The sequence below is a fragment of the Cherax quadricarinatus genome, chromosome 28, assembly GCF_038502225.1.
Source record: "Cherax quadricarinatus isolate ZL_2023a chromosome 28, ASM3850222v1, whole genome shotgun sequence".
Taxonomy (NCBI): Eukaryota; Metazoa; Arthropoda; class Malacostraca; order Decapoda; family Parastacidae; genus Cherax; species Cherax quadricarinatus.
Window position 1 is genome coordinate 25,281,533 of NC_091319.1, and position 19,986 is coordinate 25,301,518.

At 45.3% G+C, this 19,986-nt stretch overlaps 1 protein-coding gene across 2 annotated transcripts in view; it reads left to right on the forward strand.

Annotated features, from left to right (window-relative positions):
- ple (tyrosine hydroxylase ple) overlaps positions 1 to 7,645 on the forward strand; it is a 127,969-nt gene extending 120,324 nt beyond the window's left edge. The window contains exons 10-11 of one of the 2 annotated variants that reach the window (XR_008407701.2): positions 3,922 to 4,813; positions 4,866 to 7,645. Coding sequence is in view for 1 of the 2 variants with exons in the window: in XM_053782931.2 (XP_053638906.1) it covers positions 3,922 to 4,087 (166 nt within the window). In the remaining variant the exon portion in view is untranslated. Of the gene's footprint in view, positions 1 to 3,921 lie in introns of both variants that reach the window. The other variant, XM_053782931.2, reaches the window with a different exon arrangement.
- Positions 7,646 to 19,986: the final 12,341 nt, after the last annotated feature.

Sequence of the window (19,986 nt, forward strand, 5' to 3'; positions counted from 1 at the left end):
TTTAAGCTTAGCAAGTTATAACAAACACAGGTACGTGATGAAAGGCATGTTGTAACTGGATGTAAATCACATCTAACAAGTAACATTTCTCAAACAAATGAAGACAAAGGCAAACACGAAAGGTGTAGATTTTAGCACCTTTATAAACCCTTCACAAATATATTTACAGCATGTACACAATGCAATAAGTCAGCCGAGTGTTAACGAGCGAGAGAGCAAAGTCACTACAGCTGGATTCACATCTGAAGATAGACCAGTATTGTAAGAGTGTACTCGACCAGCCGTAGTCTGGCCACTGTAGTCTGCCAGGTGCAGAAGTGCAGCATCAGTTCGGCCGGGAGCCAAGTTCTCACCCAACTGGTTGGTGTAGAACTGGACGGAGAATCAGAGTAGGAAATAAGCAAATAGTATTAGATAAATTATTACACTGAGTAAAACAGTATAAATAAAGAAAAAATATAGGGTTTTCTTACTTTGCAGATAATTTTCATATTGTTTGATTAAGGTATACGTATAAATAAAAAAAAATTGATAAATTCTCTGGGCTCATATGTTAGCCATACCTGTGTGATGCTACAGATGTGCGAACACCAGAAGAAATTTTAGTAAAAATAATCTTATAAAAACTATTAATATGAAGACCATTAATCTGTATAGACACTCTTTAATCTGCACAGATAAACAGCAGTCTGTACCGCAACCATTTGTCTGTATAAGTAACCATTAATCTGTACAAATAAATGACTGAGGGTCGGACTGGAAGGATTATGAGGGACGTGAATGATATATAATTTGAGTTCATATATTTTTTTTTTCAACAAACCGGCCATATGCCACAGAGGCAGGATGATATACATGTATCTCAAACCAAGCGATACAGGATACAAAGCAACCACGGGGGGAGTCGAATGATAGTGCTAGGCCTTTCGTGTTGCAATCAACACATCGTCACGAGCTTGCAAAATTGCAGACAAGAGGAGGGTGTCCAGCAAATAACGTTCCCAGAGGACCGTCGTTACTGGAGTGAGAGAGGGAGAAAGGAGAGGGTACCGGAAGTGACCAGCACCAACACTACCATAGCCAGAGAGATGAATATTATAGCAAGTAGTATTTAAAAACTCAAGGACTGTCAGAAGCATCCTGATAAACAATGCACCACAACAACGTGTTGGTGGTGTTTACAGAGTTGGTTGTAATGGTTGTAGTCTCTCTTATTTGAGACAAACTGGAAAGTCATTGGAGGTGAGAATGTCCCAGCACTGTTATCCGATACGTATAGCACAGGAGTCGAACGCGATTTTCAACCATATTAGAGCCTGTAATAACCCAGCAAACTGACGTGAAGCAAAAGTCATTTTCCGTTGTTCCTCCTGGCTTGAAAGGAATATTGTAGAATCGGCAATTATTAATCATGATAGGCAGTTATTACATAATATCAGTGATGGGCTGTTCAAATTAGATGCATTTTTACTTGAGGCAAGAGTACACAGTTTAAAATTGGGCTCTTATACGTATGCATCAGACTGTCTTAAATGTAGAGTCACACCGATGAATTAGGGCCTACATTTTTTTTTTCCTGCAGTTTCTGAAGGTTGAACCAGAGTTTGCCTCAGAATTATGTGGGATGAATATCTTTGGCCGGCTTTCCTGTTGAACATTAAAATGGTATAAAATACCGACAGGTTGTTAGGTAAGACACATATGCAACAGTTAGGTATCTTTATTTCGAAACGTTTCACCTACACAGTAGGCGAAACAGTAGGTGAAACGTTTCGAAATAAAGATACCTAACTGTTGCATATGTGTCTTACCTAACAACCTGTCGGTATTTTATACCATTTTAATGTTCAATCTGCCAGACACTGCAACACAAGGGTATCTTGGTACAGACCTGAAATCAACTTCGAAAACCTCTACTAGTGAAAACGGCTGGATTTGAGAGAGACCTGACCTCCCAACATCTGCGTTCTACTAGTGACCTACGTCTCACCTCCTGGCGCTATATAAGGCTCCATCCTGTCACTTCCACTCCATATTGTTTCAAACTTTGGAACAATGCTCTTCTCAAGACTGAGGGACTGACCACCTTAAAACTTTAAGGGTGATGGACTGATTACATCGTCTTCAAGTCTCTTCTGCTTCTATCAACTTTTCTGTACTCGACTGAAGAAGCCTACTGTGTAGGTGAAACGTTTCGAAATAAAGATACCTAACTGTTGCATATGTGTCTTACCTAACATGCTTTCCTGTTATTAAAGATGTCTCCCCCCTTTAACCAGTTCATTTTAATGAGCCCCATTTTCTTTACATAATGATTTCGTGAGTCATGTTGACGGCTTTAAGGGGACTTGAGCTAGAGTTCGTCACGACCACGCTAGCTGGAGATTCGTCTGTAAAAATTTGCATTTGTGGTCACAGTGGTGCCTTTGCTAACCTTCCTATGGTGTATAAATATACCTAGTTGGATGAATCTTATTGTGGGTAGCTGGCCCAGTGGCTAACGCGACGGTCTGGAGTTTTTAGACTCTCTGACCTCGGGTTCAAACCCCTCCCGTGGTATGGTTTGTTTGCAATTGTGTCATTACGATTTCGTGAGTCTCCGCTTTATATGGTACCGTTTTCCTTCTCTTGTAATTTAAAGGGACACGTTGTCCCAGGCGGAGAGGATATAAGTGCCAGTGGTTTCTATATCACTGACAATATATTTATATATATTTATAGTTATAGATGTCATAGCGGAATATGACCGAATTTTTTATTATTGCTAAGTTAACTTCGTTTATTTTAGGTTATTACAATATCAATGCTTGTGATATTTTTTTCTAATACTATAATATTCATCTCTCTCTCTCTCTTACTGTTGGTGCCTGGTCACTTTCGGTATCCTCTACATTCTCCCTCTCTCACTACAGTAAAGACGGAACGTTATTTGCTGGACACACTCCTCTTTTCTACAATTTTGCAAGCTCCTGATGATGTGTTGATTGCAACACGAAAGGCCTAGAGTTATCATTCTACTCCCCCCGTGGTTGTTTTGCATTCTGTATCGCTTGGTTTGCGATATATGCTTATACATACACACACACACACACACACACACACACACACACACACACACACACACACACACACACACACACACACACACACACACAGATATATATAGATATATATATATATATATATATATATATATATATATATATATATATATATATATATATATATATATATATATATTACTTATGATTATATAAAAATAAATCACATTATAGATTAGGGAAAGAGAGTTGTTGCAGAAGTGATCAGAGATCTGGAGAACGACGTATGTTTGCCAATATATGGAATAAAAAGAGAATGTATCAGAGCAAAGTGCTTTGTGTGGGTGTGAAACAGGATGTTTGTATGTTGCATCAAGAAGGGAGGGACAGTAGAAATGTCACATCTGAGGTCAATGTGTGCCATGAATATTATGTAGAGATAAGTAATGAGATTAAAATATAAGTTTTTTGAGACAGGTTTGTCATGCTCAAAGATTTCAGCAGGATGGGTTTAATATTTATACAAATAAATATTCACGTTTGTTCTTGTCGAATTAAGAGTCAACCACTACTCCCATTATTTGCATGCTGCAACCCAAATTCCACTATTACACTTCTTGGACCTGTCATTCTGCATAACTTGATATCTTCGTGCATATACATCAACACTGAACGACGCACACTGGTTGAATTTTTGTTTGTGGGAAGGAATGTTGATTAAGAAAACACTATGAATACACATGGTGAAAGTGTTTATTTCTTTGGTTCCGTCTTCCTGGGTGGGAGACTAACCACGTGGTTAAACAATAATATTAAATGCACTGCTGACACCTAACATATGTCACAGGAATGGTCATAACTCTTTCTGTCACTGTTGCAGGCGCTGGACCTTCCAGACGATGAGTCGACCCTACGAGGTGCGCTATGAACCCTACAGCCAGACGGTGCAGACTCTGGACTCCGTCAAGAAGCTTGAGGATTTGGGATGTTACCTCAGCTCCGAGGCCTCACGACTCAACAATGCAATCCACAAGATGAAGTTCTAAGTTTCCCTGAGGAAGCAGATGGGGAGGAGTAGTTACTGAAGGAAGGTGGATGTGAATAACAGATTATCTGAGAGTAATTAATGGATACATTTGATTATTTGAAACAGGTGGTTGTGCAGGTAGGTGGTGCTAGTGGGAGGATAACGCTAGTAATACTGCTAGACAGTATAGCATAAACGTAACCTGTCTCTTTTGTAGTTAATGCTTTATGCCTTTATAATTTTCACTGTTCTAGTAATTTTTGCCTCCCAATTATCGGTTACAGATAGACAGTAATATGTAAACAAGGGTCTATCAGCCGGTGTTTACTTATATGATAAACTTCACACCAACAGCTACAACATCCTCAGCAGTCTTGTCAACACCACACCATTACAACTGTCTGAATGATAAATTACAACAACACTGCGACCGGAACACCATTAGTGAGACAGAGCTAAAGCTGGTCACAATCATTAACATGTAACACTCGGAAGATTCGTCAGTCATCAACTGTTGAAGCTAGTTAGTTAGTAACACATTAACCTCGAGTATGTAACACATTTCTACACAGGATTTATACGCAGGGAGGTGTATATCTCCCTGTGTATATTCGCACAGTTTATTGCAATCCCTGCTTTAGGGATTAAAGTATACTTGACCTGTAGTGAACAGGTAACACCACGATAGTGCACTCAAGAAAACACTGGCACTGATCCAGGCACTGAAACAATGTCACTGATCCAGGTACTGACACACTGTCACTGATCCAGGCACTGAAACACTGTCACTGATCCAGGCACTATAACATTGTCACTGATCTAACAACACTAACACAACAACACTAACACAACAACACTAACACAACAACACTAACACAACAACACTCACACAACAACACTAACACAACAACATTAACACAACAACACTAACATATCACTAACCTAACATCACTGCAGAGCTCCGTAATTACAAACGTTTGTTGACAACTAGCTGAGAGAGCTCTGCTCCCCAGCGTTGAAGATCTGAGTCGCGCACCACCAGGGCTGGACAGTCAGTCGTTGATGTTGATGAAGACGACAACACGTATGTGAAGCCTAAGATGGTAGTAGCTATTAGTCAGGTTTGTTGGGGAAGGTCCCATCCACTGATGTGACCCCAGGGTGCTCACCAACATAGTCTGCTAGATCAAGGCAGCAATGCTTGTCTTCTTTTCCTAGCCACGATACTGTTAGTGTGTGCCTCTTAGCACGGGTTCAAAATATTAGGGAAACACATGAAATACGTTTCTTTTCACCTATAAAATTACATTTTATCAGTACAGATGCGGCAGGTTGTTATGTATAGGAGAAAATCTTAATACATAAGACATAAGGCAGTCAGGTCAACACAAAATATTTTAGCACTTATCCTTGTGTTTATTTTCAGCTTAATGTTATAATCAAACAACGAATTTTAATCACAAAAAGTGCAGTGCCCCTATTTTTGTAAACCTCGTTCATCTTGAGTTGGCATATTAGAAGTTTTATTATATGTGAATGATGCCAGCAACACAGTGTTGTTATTAGTATAAGTTTTAATAAAAATTGGCAAAAAATTTGATCTTTTAGCATAGTGTTTAAGAAGTACTGTATGCAAACTGATGCAATCCCAGAATATGCACAGCCTATGTGAATCACATTCTAATTTTCTCATTACTCTGCATCTGTCGATGTGCCTTTAATAGAAATTTTTAGATACGATAAGTAATGACTAGACATTCCTTCGTAACTTGGGCAACACACATCATAACTGCGTGGAGAAGGTGTCTTAGTGCTGGCCAGAGGAAAGCATCTCTTCTCAGTCATGTAGAGCTGTCTGTAGTGCCAATACTTACAGTAAAAATTGTTATAATTATAATCTTAATTTTTTAATGGGGTGGACGAGTATGCCAGATGACCAAAAGTTCCGGTGGTGGGCCATCATGTGACCTGCGTCAGGAAGCACTATTTCCTGAGGAATATTACCTAACCTAACGTATCTACAGTTATGTATAGATATGGAATTTGACATCTGTTGTGATTTATTTTGAATAACATTATGAATAACATTATGAGGTGAAGTAGTGATATTATACATTGACTTTGTTTGTGCTTCCTCTCAGCATCTAACATTAAGCAAGTATATCTGTGAAGTACGGCTGCAGAGTCACTCAACATTTGCTACATAAGAAAACTTGTACAGACTGCAGGGAGGAACAGACAAATGGCTACTTTAATTCAGTCACAGAACATACAAAGTTAGTAAGTTTATTTAGGTACAGGTACACATAAGTAGTTAAACAAATTTAGGCCATGCAATATGCAACAAGTGTAACCGTAAAGGAATTAACCAGAAAAGTGCAGTCACTAGAGAAAGTGGAACCTTAAAGAGAAAGTAAGGTTAGGTTAGGTTAGGTTAGGTAAGGTTCGTCAGGAAACAGGACAAATGTTTCCTGACGCGGGTCTTAGTCAGATGATGACCCACCTTTGGAGCTTTTGGTCATCTGACCGAGGCCTTCCGCTGGCTTACCGGTCCACGCCTTTAAAAGTTATGGTCATTTATAACCATTGTTAGTTTCTATGGAAACATATATAGAAAGTAACGTATTTCAAAATACGGTGAGGAAAAGTAATTAAAGCAAAACTAATTACTGCATTTTTTCCGAGCATCCAAATAATCTTGTGTTTAAGATTTTATATAGGAAAATCTTCTTTGTTTTCACTTGTGTTGAAGAATGTGACCTAGATTAAGCTGATCAATATTCTTTAGCGAGAAATATTCCCGTTTACAGCGCGCTATGTCCACTGATCTCTAGAATATATGGTAAGATAATAATATTTTGTGTCTGATTACAGCAGTGATAATATGTAATAATAATAATAATGACAACATTAATAATAATAATAACAATAATAATAATAATAATGAATAAAGTAGAAAACTGATTCATAACATTTATAAAAAAATATTAATCAGTAAGATGGTGTATGTGAGGTAATGTGGCAGATCGTGGTGTAACTAGCTGCAGTGGTAGTGAAAACTTGTCAAATTTAGCTTAGGAATGCTAGACTAGTTCAGTGTCATACGTCCTTTATTTAATCCAGTGATGCATGACTCCATTAATTTAGGAATCATCTGTATGATGGACTGCATTAGGGCAAGAGACATGCAGTAATGCATGTCAGCCCATGGTAATGACATCCCACCTCATTCACATCTCAGACATGATTTCTGATGACGTGAGCAGTCATCTGTTTTCAGAGTACTGTATACAAATACTTTCATCACCTGTTGAATAATAGCATAAATATATTAATCATTTACCGAGCACAGGAATATTTTTAGTCGCCAGTCAAGAAGTAGTTCTCAGTCTTGTTTACCACCTAGATGAGTTTTGAAGTCGTGAGTCTACAAATACATGTGAGTGCTGCATCTTACCCATCATATATATAAGACACCATTATTACTCACACCACCAATGTACCCTAACTGGTCCATCTTGTAGAGATGTCTAGTCTAACTAACTATATTACTGTCCTAGCATTTAATAAAAAAATATTCAGCATATCAGACTGTTATTGGACCTCTTTCTTGGTGATAGTTACGCAGGTTGAACCCTTCAAGGAGGGGGGGTGGAGGGGGGTACATTAATGTTGACGAAGGGCTCTTGATCTAAGAAATCAAAGCTGCTCAAGTCTTTTCAAGGTGGTAGGTTGGTAGCCAGCAACCATCCTGGTAGGTTGGTAGCCAGCAACCATCCTGGTAGGTTGGTAGCCAGCAGCCATCCTGGTAGGTTGGTAGCCAGCAGCCATCCTGGTAGGTTGGTAGCCAGCAACCATCCTGGTAGGTTGGTAGCCAGCAGCCATCCTGGTAGGTTGGTAGCCAGCAACCATCCTGGTAGGTTGGTAGCCAGCAGCCATCCTGGTAGGTAGGTAGCAGCAACCATCCTGGTAAGTTCGTAGCCAGCAACCATCCTGGTAGGTTGGTAGCCACCAGCCATCCTGGTAGGTTGGTAGGCAGCAACCATCCTGGTAGGTTGGTAGCCACCAGCCATCCTGGTAGGTTGGTAGCCAGCAGCCATCCTGGTAGGTTGGTAGCCAGCAGCCATCCTGGTAGGTTGGTAGCCAGCAGCCATCCTGGTAGGTTGTTGTCAGCAACTATCCTGGTAGGTTGGTAGCCAGCAGCCATCCTGGTAGGTTGGTAGCCACCAGCCATCCTGGTAGGTTGGTAGCCAGCAGCCATCCTGGTAGGTTGGTAGCCAGCAACCATCCTGGTAAGTTTGTAGCCAGCAACCATCCTGGTAGGTTGGTAGCCAGCAGCCATCCTGGTAGGTTGTTGTCAGCAACCATCCTGGTAAGATCGTAGCCAGCAACCATCCTGGTAGGTTGGTAGCCAGCAACCATCCTGGTAGGTTGGTAGCCAGCAGCCATCCTGGTAGGTTGGTAGCCAGCAGCCATCCTGGTAGGTTGGTAGCCACCAGCCATCCTGGTAGGTTGGTAGCCAGCAGCCATCCTGGTAGGTTGGTAGCCAGCAACCATCCTGGTAAGTTTGTAGCCAGCAACCATCCTGGTAGGTTGGTAGCCAGCAGCCATCCTGGTAGGTTGTTGTCAGCAACCATCCTGGTAAGATCGTAGCCAGCAACCATCCTGGTAGGTTGGTAGCCAGCAGCCATCCTGGTAGGTTGGTAGCCAGCAGCCATCCTGGTAGGTTGTTGTCAGCAACCATCCTGGTAAGATCGTAGCCAGCAACCATCCTGGTAGGTTGGTAGCCAGCAACCATCCTGGTAGGTTGGTAGCCAGCAGCCATCCTGGTAGGTTGGTAGCCAGCAGCCATCCTGGTAGGTTGGTAGCCACCAGCCATCCTGGTAGGTTGGTAGCCACCAGCCATCCTGGTAGGTTGGTAGCCAGCAGCCATCCTGGTAGGTTGGTAGCCAGCAGCCATCCTGGTAGGTTGGTAGCCAGCAGCCATCCTGGTAGGTTGTTGTCAGCAACTATCCTGGTAGGTTGGTAGCCAGCAGCCATCCTGGTAGGTTGGTAGCCACCAGCCATCCTGGTAGGTTGGTAGCCAGCAGCCATCCTGGTAGGTTGGTAGCCAGCAACCATCCTGGTAAGTTTGTAGCCAGCAACCATCCTGGTAGGTTGGTAGCCAGCAGCCATCCTGGTAGGTTGTTGTCAGCAACCATCCTGGTAAGATCGTAGCCAGCAACCATCCTGGTAGGTTGGTAGCCAGCAACCATCCTGGTAGGTTGGTAGCCAGCAGCCATCCTGGTAGGTTGGTAGCCAGCAGCCATCCTGGTAGGTTGGTAGCCACCAGCCATCCTGGTAGGTTGGTAGCCAGCAGCCATCCTGGTAGGTTGGTAGCCAGCAACCATCCTGGTAAGTTTGTAGCCAGCAACCATCCTGGTAGGTTGGTAGCCAGCAGCCATCCTGGTAGGTTGTTGTCAGCAACCATCCTGGTAAGATCGTAGCCAGCAACCATCCTGGTAGGTTGGTAGCCAGCAACCATCCTGGTAGGTTGGTAGCCAGCAGCCATCCTGGTAGGTTGGTAGCCAGCAGCCATCCTGGTAGGTTGTTGTCAGCAACCATCCTGGTAAGTTCGTAGCCAGCAACCATCGTGGTAGGTTGGTAGCCAGCAACCATCCTGGTAGGTTGGTAGCCAGCAACCATCCTGGTAGGTTGGTAGCCAGCAGCCATCCTGGTAGGTTGGTAGCCAGCAGCCATCCTGGTAGGTTGTTGTCGGCAACCATCCTGGTAAGTTCGTAGCCAGCAACCATCCTGGTAGGTTCGTAGCCAGCAACCATCCTGGTAGGTTGGTAGCCAGGAACCATCCTGGTAGGTTGGTAGCCAGCAGCCATCCTGGTAGGTTGGTAGCCAGCAGCCATCCTGGTAGGTTGGTAGCCAGCAGCCATCCTGGTAGGTTGTTGTCAGCAACCATCCTGGTAAGTTCGTAGCCAGCAACCATCCTGGTAGGTTGGTAGCCAGCAACCATCCTGGTAGGTTGGTAGCCAGGAATCATCCTGGTAAGTTGGTAGCCAGCAACCATCCTGGTAGGACAGTAGCTAGCAACCATCCTGGTAGGTTGTTGTCAGCAACCATCCTGGTAAGTTGGTAGCCAGCAACCATCCTGGTAGGTTGGTAGCCAGCAACCATCCTGGTAGGTTGTTGTCAGCAACCATCCTGGTAAGTTGGTAGCCAGCAACCATCCTGGTAGGTTGGTAGCAAGTAACCATCCTGGTAGGTTGGTAGCCAGGAACCATCCTGGTAGGTTGGTAGCCAGCAACCATCCTGGTAGGTTGGTAGCCAGAAAACATCCTGGTAGGTTGGTAGCCAGCAACCATCCTGGTAGGTTGGTAGCCAGCAACCATCCTGGTAGGTTCGTAGCCAGCAACCATCCAGGTAGGTTAGTAGCCATCAACCATCCTGGTAGGTTGGTAGCCAGCAAACATCCTGGTAAGTTGGTAGCCAGCAAACATCCTGGTAGGTTGGTTGTCAGCAACCATCCTGGTAGGTTGGTAGCTAGCAACCATCCTGGTAGGCTGGTAGCTAGCAACCATCCTGGTAGGTTGGTTATCAGCAACCATCCTGGTAGGTTGGGAGCCAGCAACCATCCTGGTAGGTTGGTTGTCAGCAACCATCCTGGTAAGTTGGTAGCTAGCAGCCATCCTGGTATGATGGTAGCCAGCAGCCATCCTGGTAGGCTGGTAGCCAGCAGCCATCCTGGTAAGATGGTAGCCAGCAACCATCCTGACAGGATGGTAGTCAGCAACCATCCTGGTAGGATGGTAGCCAGCAACCATCCTGGTAGGATGGTAGTCAGCAACCATCCTGGTGGGATGGTAGTCAGCAACCATCCTGGTAGGATGGTAGTCAGCAACCATCCTGGTAGGATGGCAGTCAGCAACCATTCTAATAGGATGATAGTCAGTAACTATCCTGGTAGGATGGTAGTCAGCAACCATCCTGGCAGGATGGCAGTCAGCAACCATTTTGGTAGGATGCTAGTCAGCAACCATCCTGGCAACCCGGCTGATCAGGTACTGACTTTAGGTGGCTGTCCAATGCCCTCTTGAAGACAGCCAGGGGACTATTGGTAATCCCCCTTATGTATGCTGGGCGCAATTGAACAGTCTTTGGCCCCTAACATTTACTGTGTTAGGGGCCCTGCCTTTCAATGGGGGATGTTGCATCTCCACTCCCAGTCTTTTGCTTTCGTAGGGAGTGATTTTCGTGTGCAGGCTTGGGACCGGTTCCTCTATGATTTTCCAACTGTATATTATCATGCATCTTTGTCGCCTGCGTTCCAGGAGGTACAGAACAAGGGACTTCAACCATTTCCAGTAATTTAGATGCTTTATCGTACTTATACGAACAGTGAAACTGCTCTGTATATTCTCAAGATTTACAATTTCGCCAGCCTTAAAAGGGGCCGTTAGTGTACAATAATATTCCAGCCTAGAGAGAACACGCAGTTTGATGAGAATCATCATGGGCTTGGCATCTTTAGTTTTGAAGGTTCTCATTATCCATCCTATCATTTTTCTAGCAGGTGTAGTAGATACATTGTTCTTATCTTTGAAAGTGAGATTCTCTGACATTATCACTCCCAGGTCCTTCATATTAGTCTCTCGCTCTATTGTGTGGTTGGAATTTATTTTATACTCCTACAGTTTTAATTTCCTCGAGTTTTCCATAGCGAAATAATTGAAAATTGTCTTCGTGTTAATAAAAAAATATATACATATGTCAATTTGTTAGTTTTATTAAGAAAAGTGTTTCCTCATGCATTAACTAGAGAATTCCTCTTCTGATCGGTTTCAAACCGCTGACAGTATTTTTCTGTTAATTTTGGGTTGTGTGAGTGCCAATTTACCAATTATTATTTTTTGCCAATTTTATCAAATTGCATTTTTTAAATAAAAATCAACATTTATTATTTTAAGATGGTAGAGAATTTTAAATAGAATGTAAATAAGAAAAGGAAACTGAAAAAAAAAATATTAAAATGCATTTTTATTGCGGTTTTGAGAGAGAAGACTATTATCCAAAATATTCTTGACAAGTCTCCAGCCACAAGCTTATCTCTTGGCCTCTAGTGGCGAGAATTGCTGAGTGTGTGTCTAGCCACAAGCTTGGTTCTTGGCCTCTAGTGGCGAGAATTGCTGAGTGTGTGTCTAGCCACAAGCTTGGTTCTTGGCCTCTAGTGGCGAGAATTGCTGAGTGTGTGTCTAGCCACAAGCTTGGTTCTTGGCCTCTAGTGGCGAGAATTGCTGTGTGTGTGTCTAGCCACAAGCTTGGTTCTTGGCCTCTAGTGGCGAGAATTGCTGAGTGTGTGTCTAGCCACAAGCTTGGTTCTTGCCCTCTAGTGGCGAGAATTGCTGAGTGTGTGTCTAGCCACAAGCTTGGTTCTTGGCCTCTAGTGGCGAGAATTGCTGTGTGTGTGTCTAGCCACAAGCTTGGTTCTTGCCCTCTAGTGGCGAGAATTGCTGAGTGTGTGTCTAGCCACAAGCTTGGTTCTTGGCCTCTAGTGGCGAGAATTGCTGTGTGTGTGTCTAGCCACAAGCTTGGTTCTTGCCCTCTAGAGGCGAGAATTGCTGAGTGTGTGTCTAGCCACAAGCTTGGTTCTTGGCCTCTAGTGCCGAGAATTGCTGTGTGTGTGTCTAGCCACAAGCTTGGTTCATGCCCTCTAGTGGCGAGAATTGCTGAGTGTGTGTCTAGCCACAAGCTTGGTTCTTGCCCACTAGTGGCGAGAATTGCTGTGTGTGTGTCTAGCCACAAGCTTGGTTCTTGCCCTCTAGTGGCGAGAATTGCTGTGTGTGTCTAGCCACAAGCTTGGTTCTTGCCCACTAGTGGCGAGAATTGCTGTGTGTGTGTCTAGCCACAAGCTTGGTTCTTGGCCTCTAGTGACGAGAATTGCTGTGTGTGTCTAGCCACAAGCTTGGTTCTTGGCCTCTAGTGGCGAGAATTGCTGTGTGTGTGTCTAGCCACAAGCTTGGTTCTTGGCCTCTAGTGGCGAGAATTGCTGTGTGTGTGTCTAGCCACAAGCTTGGTTCTTGGCCTCTAGTGGTGAGAATTGCTGTGTGTGTGTCTAGCCACAAGCTTGGTTCTTGGCCTCTAGTGGCGAGAATTGCTGTGTGTGTGTCTAGCCACAAGCTTGGTTCTTGGCCTCTAGTGGCGAGAATTGCTGTGTGTGTGTCTAGCCACAAGCTTGGTTCTTGGCCTCTAGTGGCGAGAATTGCTGTGTGTGTGTCTAGCCACAAGCTTGGTTCTTGCCCTCTAGTGGCGAGAATTGCTGTGTGTGTGTCTAGCCACAAGCTTGGTTCTTGCCCTCTAGTGGCGAGAATTGCTGTGTGTGTGTCTAGCCACAAGCTTGGTTCTTGCCCTCTAGTGGCGAGAATTGCTGTGTGTGTCAAGCCACATGCTTGGTTCTTGCCCTCTAGTGGCGAGAATTGCTGTGTGTGTGTCTAGCCACAAGCTTGGTTCTTGCCCTCTAGTGGCGAGAATTGCTGTGTGTGTGTCTAGCCACAAGCTTGGTTCTTGCCCTCTAGTGGCGAGAATTGCTGTGTGTGTGTCTAGCCACAAGCTTGGTTCTTGGCCTCTAGTGGCGAGAATTGCTGTGTGTGTGTCTAGCCACAAGCTTGGTTCTTGGCCTCTAGTGGCGAGAATTGCTGTGTGTGTGTCTAGCTACAAGCTTGGTTCTTGCCCACTAGTGGCGAGAATTGCTGTGTGTGTGTCTAGCCACAAGCTTGGTTCTTGCCCACTAGTGGCGAGAATTGCTGTGTGTGTGTCTAGCCACAAGCTTGGTTCTTGGCCTCTAGTGGCGAGAATTGCTGTGTGTGTCTAGCCACAAGCTTGGTTCTTGGCCTCTAGTGGCGAGAATTGCTGAGCGTGTGTCTAGCCACAAGCTTGGTTCTTGGTCTCTAGTGGCGAGAATTGCTGAGTGTGTGTCTAGCCACAAGCTTGGTTATTGGTCTCTAGTGGCGAGAATTGCTGTGTGTGTGTCTAGCCACAAGCTTGGTTCTTGGTCTCTAGTGGCGAGAATTGTTGAGTGTGTGTCTAGCCACAAGCTTGGTTCTTGCCCTCTAGTGGCGAGAATTGCTGAGCGTGTGTCTAGCCACAAGCTTGGTTCTTGCCCTCTAGTGGCGAGAATTGCTGAGCGTGTGTCTAGCCACAAGCTTGGTTCTTGCCCTCTAGTGGCGAGAATTGCTGTGTGTGTCTAGCCACAAGCTTGGTTCTTGGCCTCTAGTGGCGAGAATTGCTGAGTGTGTGTCTAGCCACAAGCTTGGTTCTTGCCCTCTAGTGGCGAGAATTGCTGAGTGTGTGTCTAGCCACAAGCTTGGTTCTTGCCCTCTAGTGGCGAGAATTGCTGAGTGTGTGTCTAGCCACAAGCTTGGTTCTTGCCCTCTAGTGGCGAGAATTGCTGAGTGTGTGTCTAGCCACAAGCTTGGTTCTTGGTCTCTAGTGGCGAGAATTGTTGTGTGTGTGTCTAGCCACAAGCTTGGTTCTTGGCCTCTAGTGGCGAGAATTGCTGTGTGTGTGTCTAGCCACAAGCTTGGTTCTTGGCCTCTAGTGGCGAGAATTGCTGTGTGTGTGTCTAGCCACAAGCTTGGTTCTTGGCCTCTAGTGGCGAGAATTGCTGTGTGTGTGTCTAGCCACAAGCTTGGTTCTTGGCCTCTAGTGGCGAGAATTGCTGTGTGTGTGTCTAGCCACAAGCTTGGTTCTTGGCCTCTAGTGGCGAGAATTGCTGTGTGTGTGTCTAGCCACAAGCTTGGTTCTTGGCCTCTAGTGGCGAGAATTGCTGTGTGTGTCTAGCCACAAGCTTGGTTCTTGGCCTCTAGTGGCGAGAATTGCTGTGTGTGTGTCTAGCCACAAGCTTGGTTCTTGGCCTCTAGTGGCGAGAATTGCTGTGTGTGTGTCTAGCCACAAGCTTGGTTCTTGGCCTCTAGTGGCGAGAATTGTTGTGTGTGTATCTAGCCACAAGCTTGGTTCTTGCCCACTAGTGGCGAGAATTGCTGTGTGTGTGTCTAGCCACAAGCTTGGTTCTTGGCCTCTAGTGGCGAGAATTGCTGTGTGTGTGTCTAGCCACAAGCTTGGTTCTTGGCCTCTAGTGGCGAGAATTGCTGTGTGTGTGTCTAGCCACAAGCTTGGTTCTTGGCCTCTAGTGGCGAGAATTGCTGTGTGTGTCTAGCCACAAGCTTGGTTCTTGCCCTCTACTGGCGAGAATTGTTGTGTGTGTGTCTAGCCACAAGCTTGGTTCTTGCCCTCTAGTGGCGAGAATTGCTGTGTGTGTGTCTAGCCACAAGCTTGGTTCTTGCCCTCTAGTGGCGAGAATTGCTGTGTGTGTGTCTAGCCACAAGCTTGGTTCTTGCCCTCTAGTGGCGAGAATTGTTGTGTGTGTGTCTAGCCACAAGCTTGGTTCTTGCCCTCTAGTGGCGAGAATTGCTGAGTGTGTCTAGCCACAAGCTTGGTTCTTGCCCTCTAGTGGCAAGAATTGCTGTATGTGTGTCTAGCCACAAGCTTGGTTCTTGCCCTCTAGTGGCGAGAATTGCTGTGTGTGTGTCTAGCCACAAGCTTGGTTCTTGCCCTCTAGTGGCGAGAATTGCTGAGTGTGTCTAGCCACAAGCTTGGTTCTTGCCCTCTAGTGGCGAGAATTGCTGTGTGTGTGTCTAGCCACAAGCTTGGTTCTTGCCCTCTAGTGGCGAGAATTGCTGAGTGTGTGTCTAGCCACAAGCTTGGTTCTTGGCCTCTAGTGGCGAGAATTGCTGAGTGTGTGTCTAGCCACAAGCTTGGTTCTTGGCCTCTAGTGGCGAGAATTGCTGTGTGTGTGTCTAGCCACAAGCTTGGTTCTTGGCCTCTAGTGGCGAGAATTGCTGTGTGTGTGTCTAGCCACAAGCTTGGTTCTTGGCCTCTAGTAGCGAGAATTGTTGTGTGTGTGTCTAGCCACAAGCTTGGTTCTTGGCCTCTAGTGGCGAGAATTGCTGTGTGTGTGTCTAGCCACAAGCTTGGTTCTTGGCCTCTAGTGGCGAGAATTGCTGAGTGTGTGTCTAGCCACAAGCTTGGTTCTTGGCCTCTAGTGGCGAGAATTGCTGTGTGTGTGTCTAGCCACAAGCTTGGTTCTTGGCCTCTAGTGGCGAGAATTGCTGTGTGTGTGTCTAGCCACAAGCTTGGTTCTTGGCCTCTAGTGGCGAGAATTGCTGTATGTGTGTCTAGCCACAAGCTTGGTTCTTGGCCTCTAGTGGCGAGAATTGCTGTGTGTGTGTCTAGCCACTAGCTTGGTTCTTGGTCTCTAGTCGCGAGAATTGCTGTGTGTGTGTCTAGCCACAAGCTTGGTTCTTGGCCTCTAGTGGCGAGAATTGCTGTGTGTGTGTCTAGCCACAAGCTTGGTTCTTGGCCTCTAGTGGCGAGAATTGCTGTGTGTGTGTCTAGCCACAAGCTTGGTTCTTGGCCTCTAGTGGCGAGAATTGCTGTGTGTGTGTCTAGCCACAAGCTTGGTTCTTGGCCTCTAGTGGCGAGAATTGCTGTGTGTGTGTCTAGCCACAAGCTTGGTTCTTGCCCTCTAGTGGCGAGAATTGCTGTGTGTGTGTCTAGCCACAAGCTTGGTTCTTGGCCTCTAGTGGCGAGAATTGCTGTGTGTGTCTAGCCACAAGCTTGGTTCTTGGCCTCTAGTGGCGAGAATTGCTGAGTGTGTGTCTAGCCACAAGCTTGGTTCTTGGCCTCTAGTGGCGAGAATTGCTGAGTGTGTGTCTAGCCACAAGCTTGGTTCTTGGCCTCTAGTGGCGAGAATTGCTGTGTGTGTGTCTAGCCACAAGCTTGGTTCTTGGCCTCTAGTGGCGAGAATTGCTGTGTGTGTGTCTAGCCACAAGCTTGGTTCTTGGCCTCTAGTGGCGAGAATTGCTGAGTGTGTGTCTAGCCACAAGCTTGGTTCTTGGCCTCTAGTGGCGAGAATTGCTGTGTGTGTGTCTAGCCACAAGCTTGGTTCTTGGCCTCTAGTGGCGAGAATTGCTGAGTGTGTGTCTAGCCACAAGCTTGGTTCTTGGCCTCTAGTGGCGAGAATTGCTGTGTGTGTGTCTAGCCACAAGCTTGGTTCTTGGCCTCTAGTGGCGAGAATTGCTGTGTGTGTGTCTAGCCACAAGCTTGGTTCTTGGCCTCTAGTGGCGAGAATTGCTGTGTGTGTGTCTAGCCACAAGCTTGGTTCTTGGCCTCTAGTGGCGAGAATTGCTGTGTGTGTGTCTAGCCACAAGCTTGGTTCTTGGCCTCTAGTGGCGAGAATTGCTGTGTGTGTGTCTAGCCACAAGCTTGGTTCTTGGCCTCTAGTGGCGAGAATTGCTGTGTGTGTGTGTCTAGCCACAAGCTTGGTTCTTGGCCTCTAGTGGCGAGAATTGCTGAGTGTGTGTCTAGCCACAAGCTTGGTTCTTGGCCTCTAGTGGCGAGAATTGCTGTGTGTGTGTGTCTAGCCACAAGCGCAGCTTATTTACATAAGCAGAGATGTGTATAAATCATTCCTGCCTTGACCTTCCTAATGGAACGTAAAGGTCTCACCAGTGATTGTTAAATTCATAAATCAAGATAGCAGTATATAAAGGGTAATAGGTGACCCGGCATGATCTGACCTTATGAAGGTTAATATGCAGGTGACCCGGCATGACCTGACCTTATGAAGGATAATAGACATGTAACCCAGCATGACCTGACCTTATGAAGGTTAATAGGCAGGTGACCCGACATGACCTGACCTTAAGGAACATTGACGTTATGTGATGAGATGACCTTTATGCTGAGTTGTGGAAGATCTCTCTCTTTCTCTCTCTCTTTCTGTCTGTCCGTCTGTCTGTCTGTCTGTCTTTTTTTTTTACACAGGGTTTGACAAGGTTAGGTTAAGGATCCCTAGCTTTATTGACAAGCTATTTACAGGTTAAGGATTCCTAACTTTATTGACAAGCTATTTACAGGTTAAGGATTCCTAACTTTATTGACAAGGTATTTACAGGTTAAGGATTCCTAACTTTATTGACAAGCTAAGAGCTGTTACCTACATCAGCTCGTTTGAAAGCATTTTTATTGTTATGAGACATACAAGTAGGGAACAGGATGAAGTTGGAGCCATCTGTGGGCCAGCATTTTCATTTGATCAACTGACTTTATCTCCTTGACATCATAATGCTGCACGAATGTGTTCCAGACTCGAGTCATCCTGGGGATAAATGATTTCAGATGAAGTGATGTTCTGGAGAAGGGTACAGCCAGAGTGAAGTTGCTGCTTTCTACCCATCTTGTGGTATAGAAACTTGCTTCATGCTGTCCTCGAAGTGGATACAAGTGTGGTACTTTGACAATACTGGCCTTGTACATAACAGTAAGGCCACTCACTGTGTGAAGGTTTTGCTGAAATGACAGATCTATCCAGGACTGGTCCAGCCGAGAGATGAGACGTCTTGCTCTGTTTTCTACTCTGTCAGGCAATCGCAGATGAGAGGTGGGGGTAGGCAAACCAAGAAAGTGGAGCATACTCAAGGTGTGAGCACACTTGTGCCTCATACAGAATCTTGAAACCCCTACTGTCAAGGAGATGCTGTAAGCTTCCTGGCAGCCTTGTTTGCAAGATTTACAACATGGTTCTTCATGGTCAGTTTGGAATTAAATTTCACCCCAAGGATATCAGCTTGTTCCCCAGGAACCATCGCCCTCCCATTCATGCTTACTACTGCACCGGCATTACCATCATGGTACCTAGAGACCATCATCATTTGCATTTTCTCAGATGCAAATGTTACTTGCCATCTGTTTCCCCAAGCTGATATAGCTCTTAGCTGGTGATTGATGTAGCTTAAAGCAGCTGGCATTTCTTCTCTTGGATAAGTGAATGTCAGTGTACAGTCGTCTGCATATGCATGGGATTCTGGGATGAGATGAAGGTCATTGAAGTAGACATTCCATAACAATGGTCCCAGCACGCTTCCTTGTGGAACACTTGCCCCAATAGGATCTCTTGCTGATTCCGTCCCATTGAGATCTACCATGAAGGTAATCACTGAGGAGACATAGCGTAGAGCCTGCAATTCCCAGTGCTTGCAGTTTTGCTAAGAGGCCCTGGTGCCACACCCGGTCGAAAGCACCAGCAATGTCCAGTGCTACCACACAGCTGACTTTGGATTCATCCAGTGACTGGTGCCATTTAGTGGAGAGGTTTAACAACAGAAGCTATATTAACAGTCACAAAGTAATGAGTGGTAGTCAAAAAACTGTCATTTGTCTTGAGATTATTGTCTCAAGGATCTTGCCAGTGACTGACAGGAGTGACACTGATCTGTAGTTGCTGATTTCTGCTCTGCTCTTCTTTTTGTGAACAGGGACTACATTTGCCTCTTTCCACAGGGAAGGCCATTTACACTGTACTAGGCAGTGCTGAAAGATGCGAGTTAAAGGTACTGCTAGCTGGTCTGCACATCTCAGCAATCTTGGGCTCAACTTGTCTGGGCTCACAGCCTTTTCTCTGTCTGTCTGTCTGTCTGTCTGTCTGTCTGTCTGTCTCTCTCTCTCTCTCCCTCTCTCTCTCTCTCTCTCTCTCTCTCTCTCTCTCTCTCTCTCTCTCTCTCTCTCTCTCTCTCTCTCTCTCTCTCTCTCTCTCTCTCTCTCTCTCTCTCTCTCTCTCTCTCTCTCTCTCTCTCTCTCTCTTTCTCTCTCTCTCTCTTTCTCTTTCTCTCTCTATCTGTTAAGATCAGTAATATCACTGTCACCATCACTAAAGTCATGCAATCTTAAGGTTGTTAATATCTTAAGTAGCAATGAGAGGGAGAAACCTTCGTTCGTACATATAAATTCCCGAGTGAATATTTGAACGACACTGATGTTAGTCTGTGGATGAGCTTGTCTGCAGAAATGTAAGTTGCCTGAACGCTGCCTGTC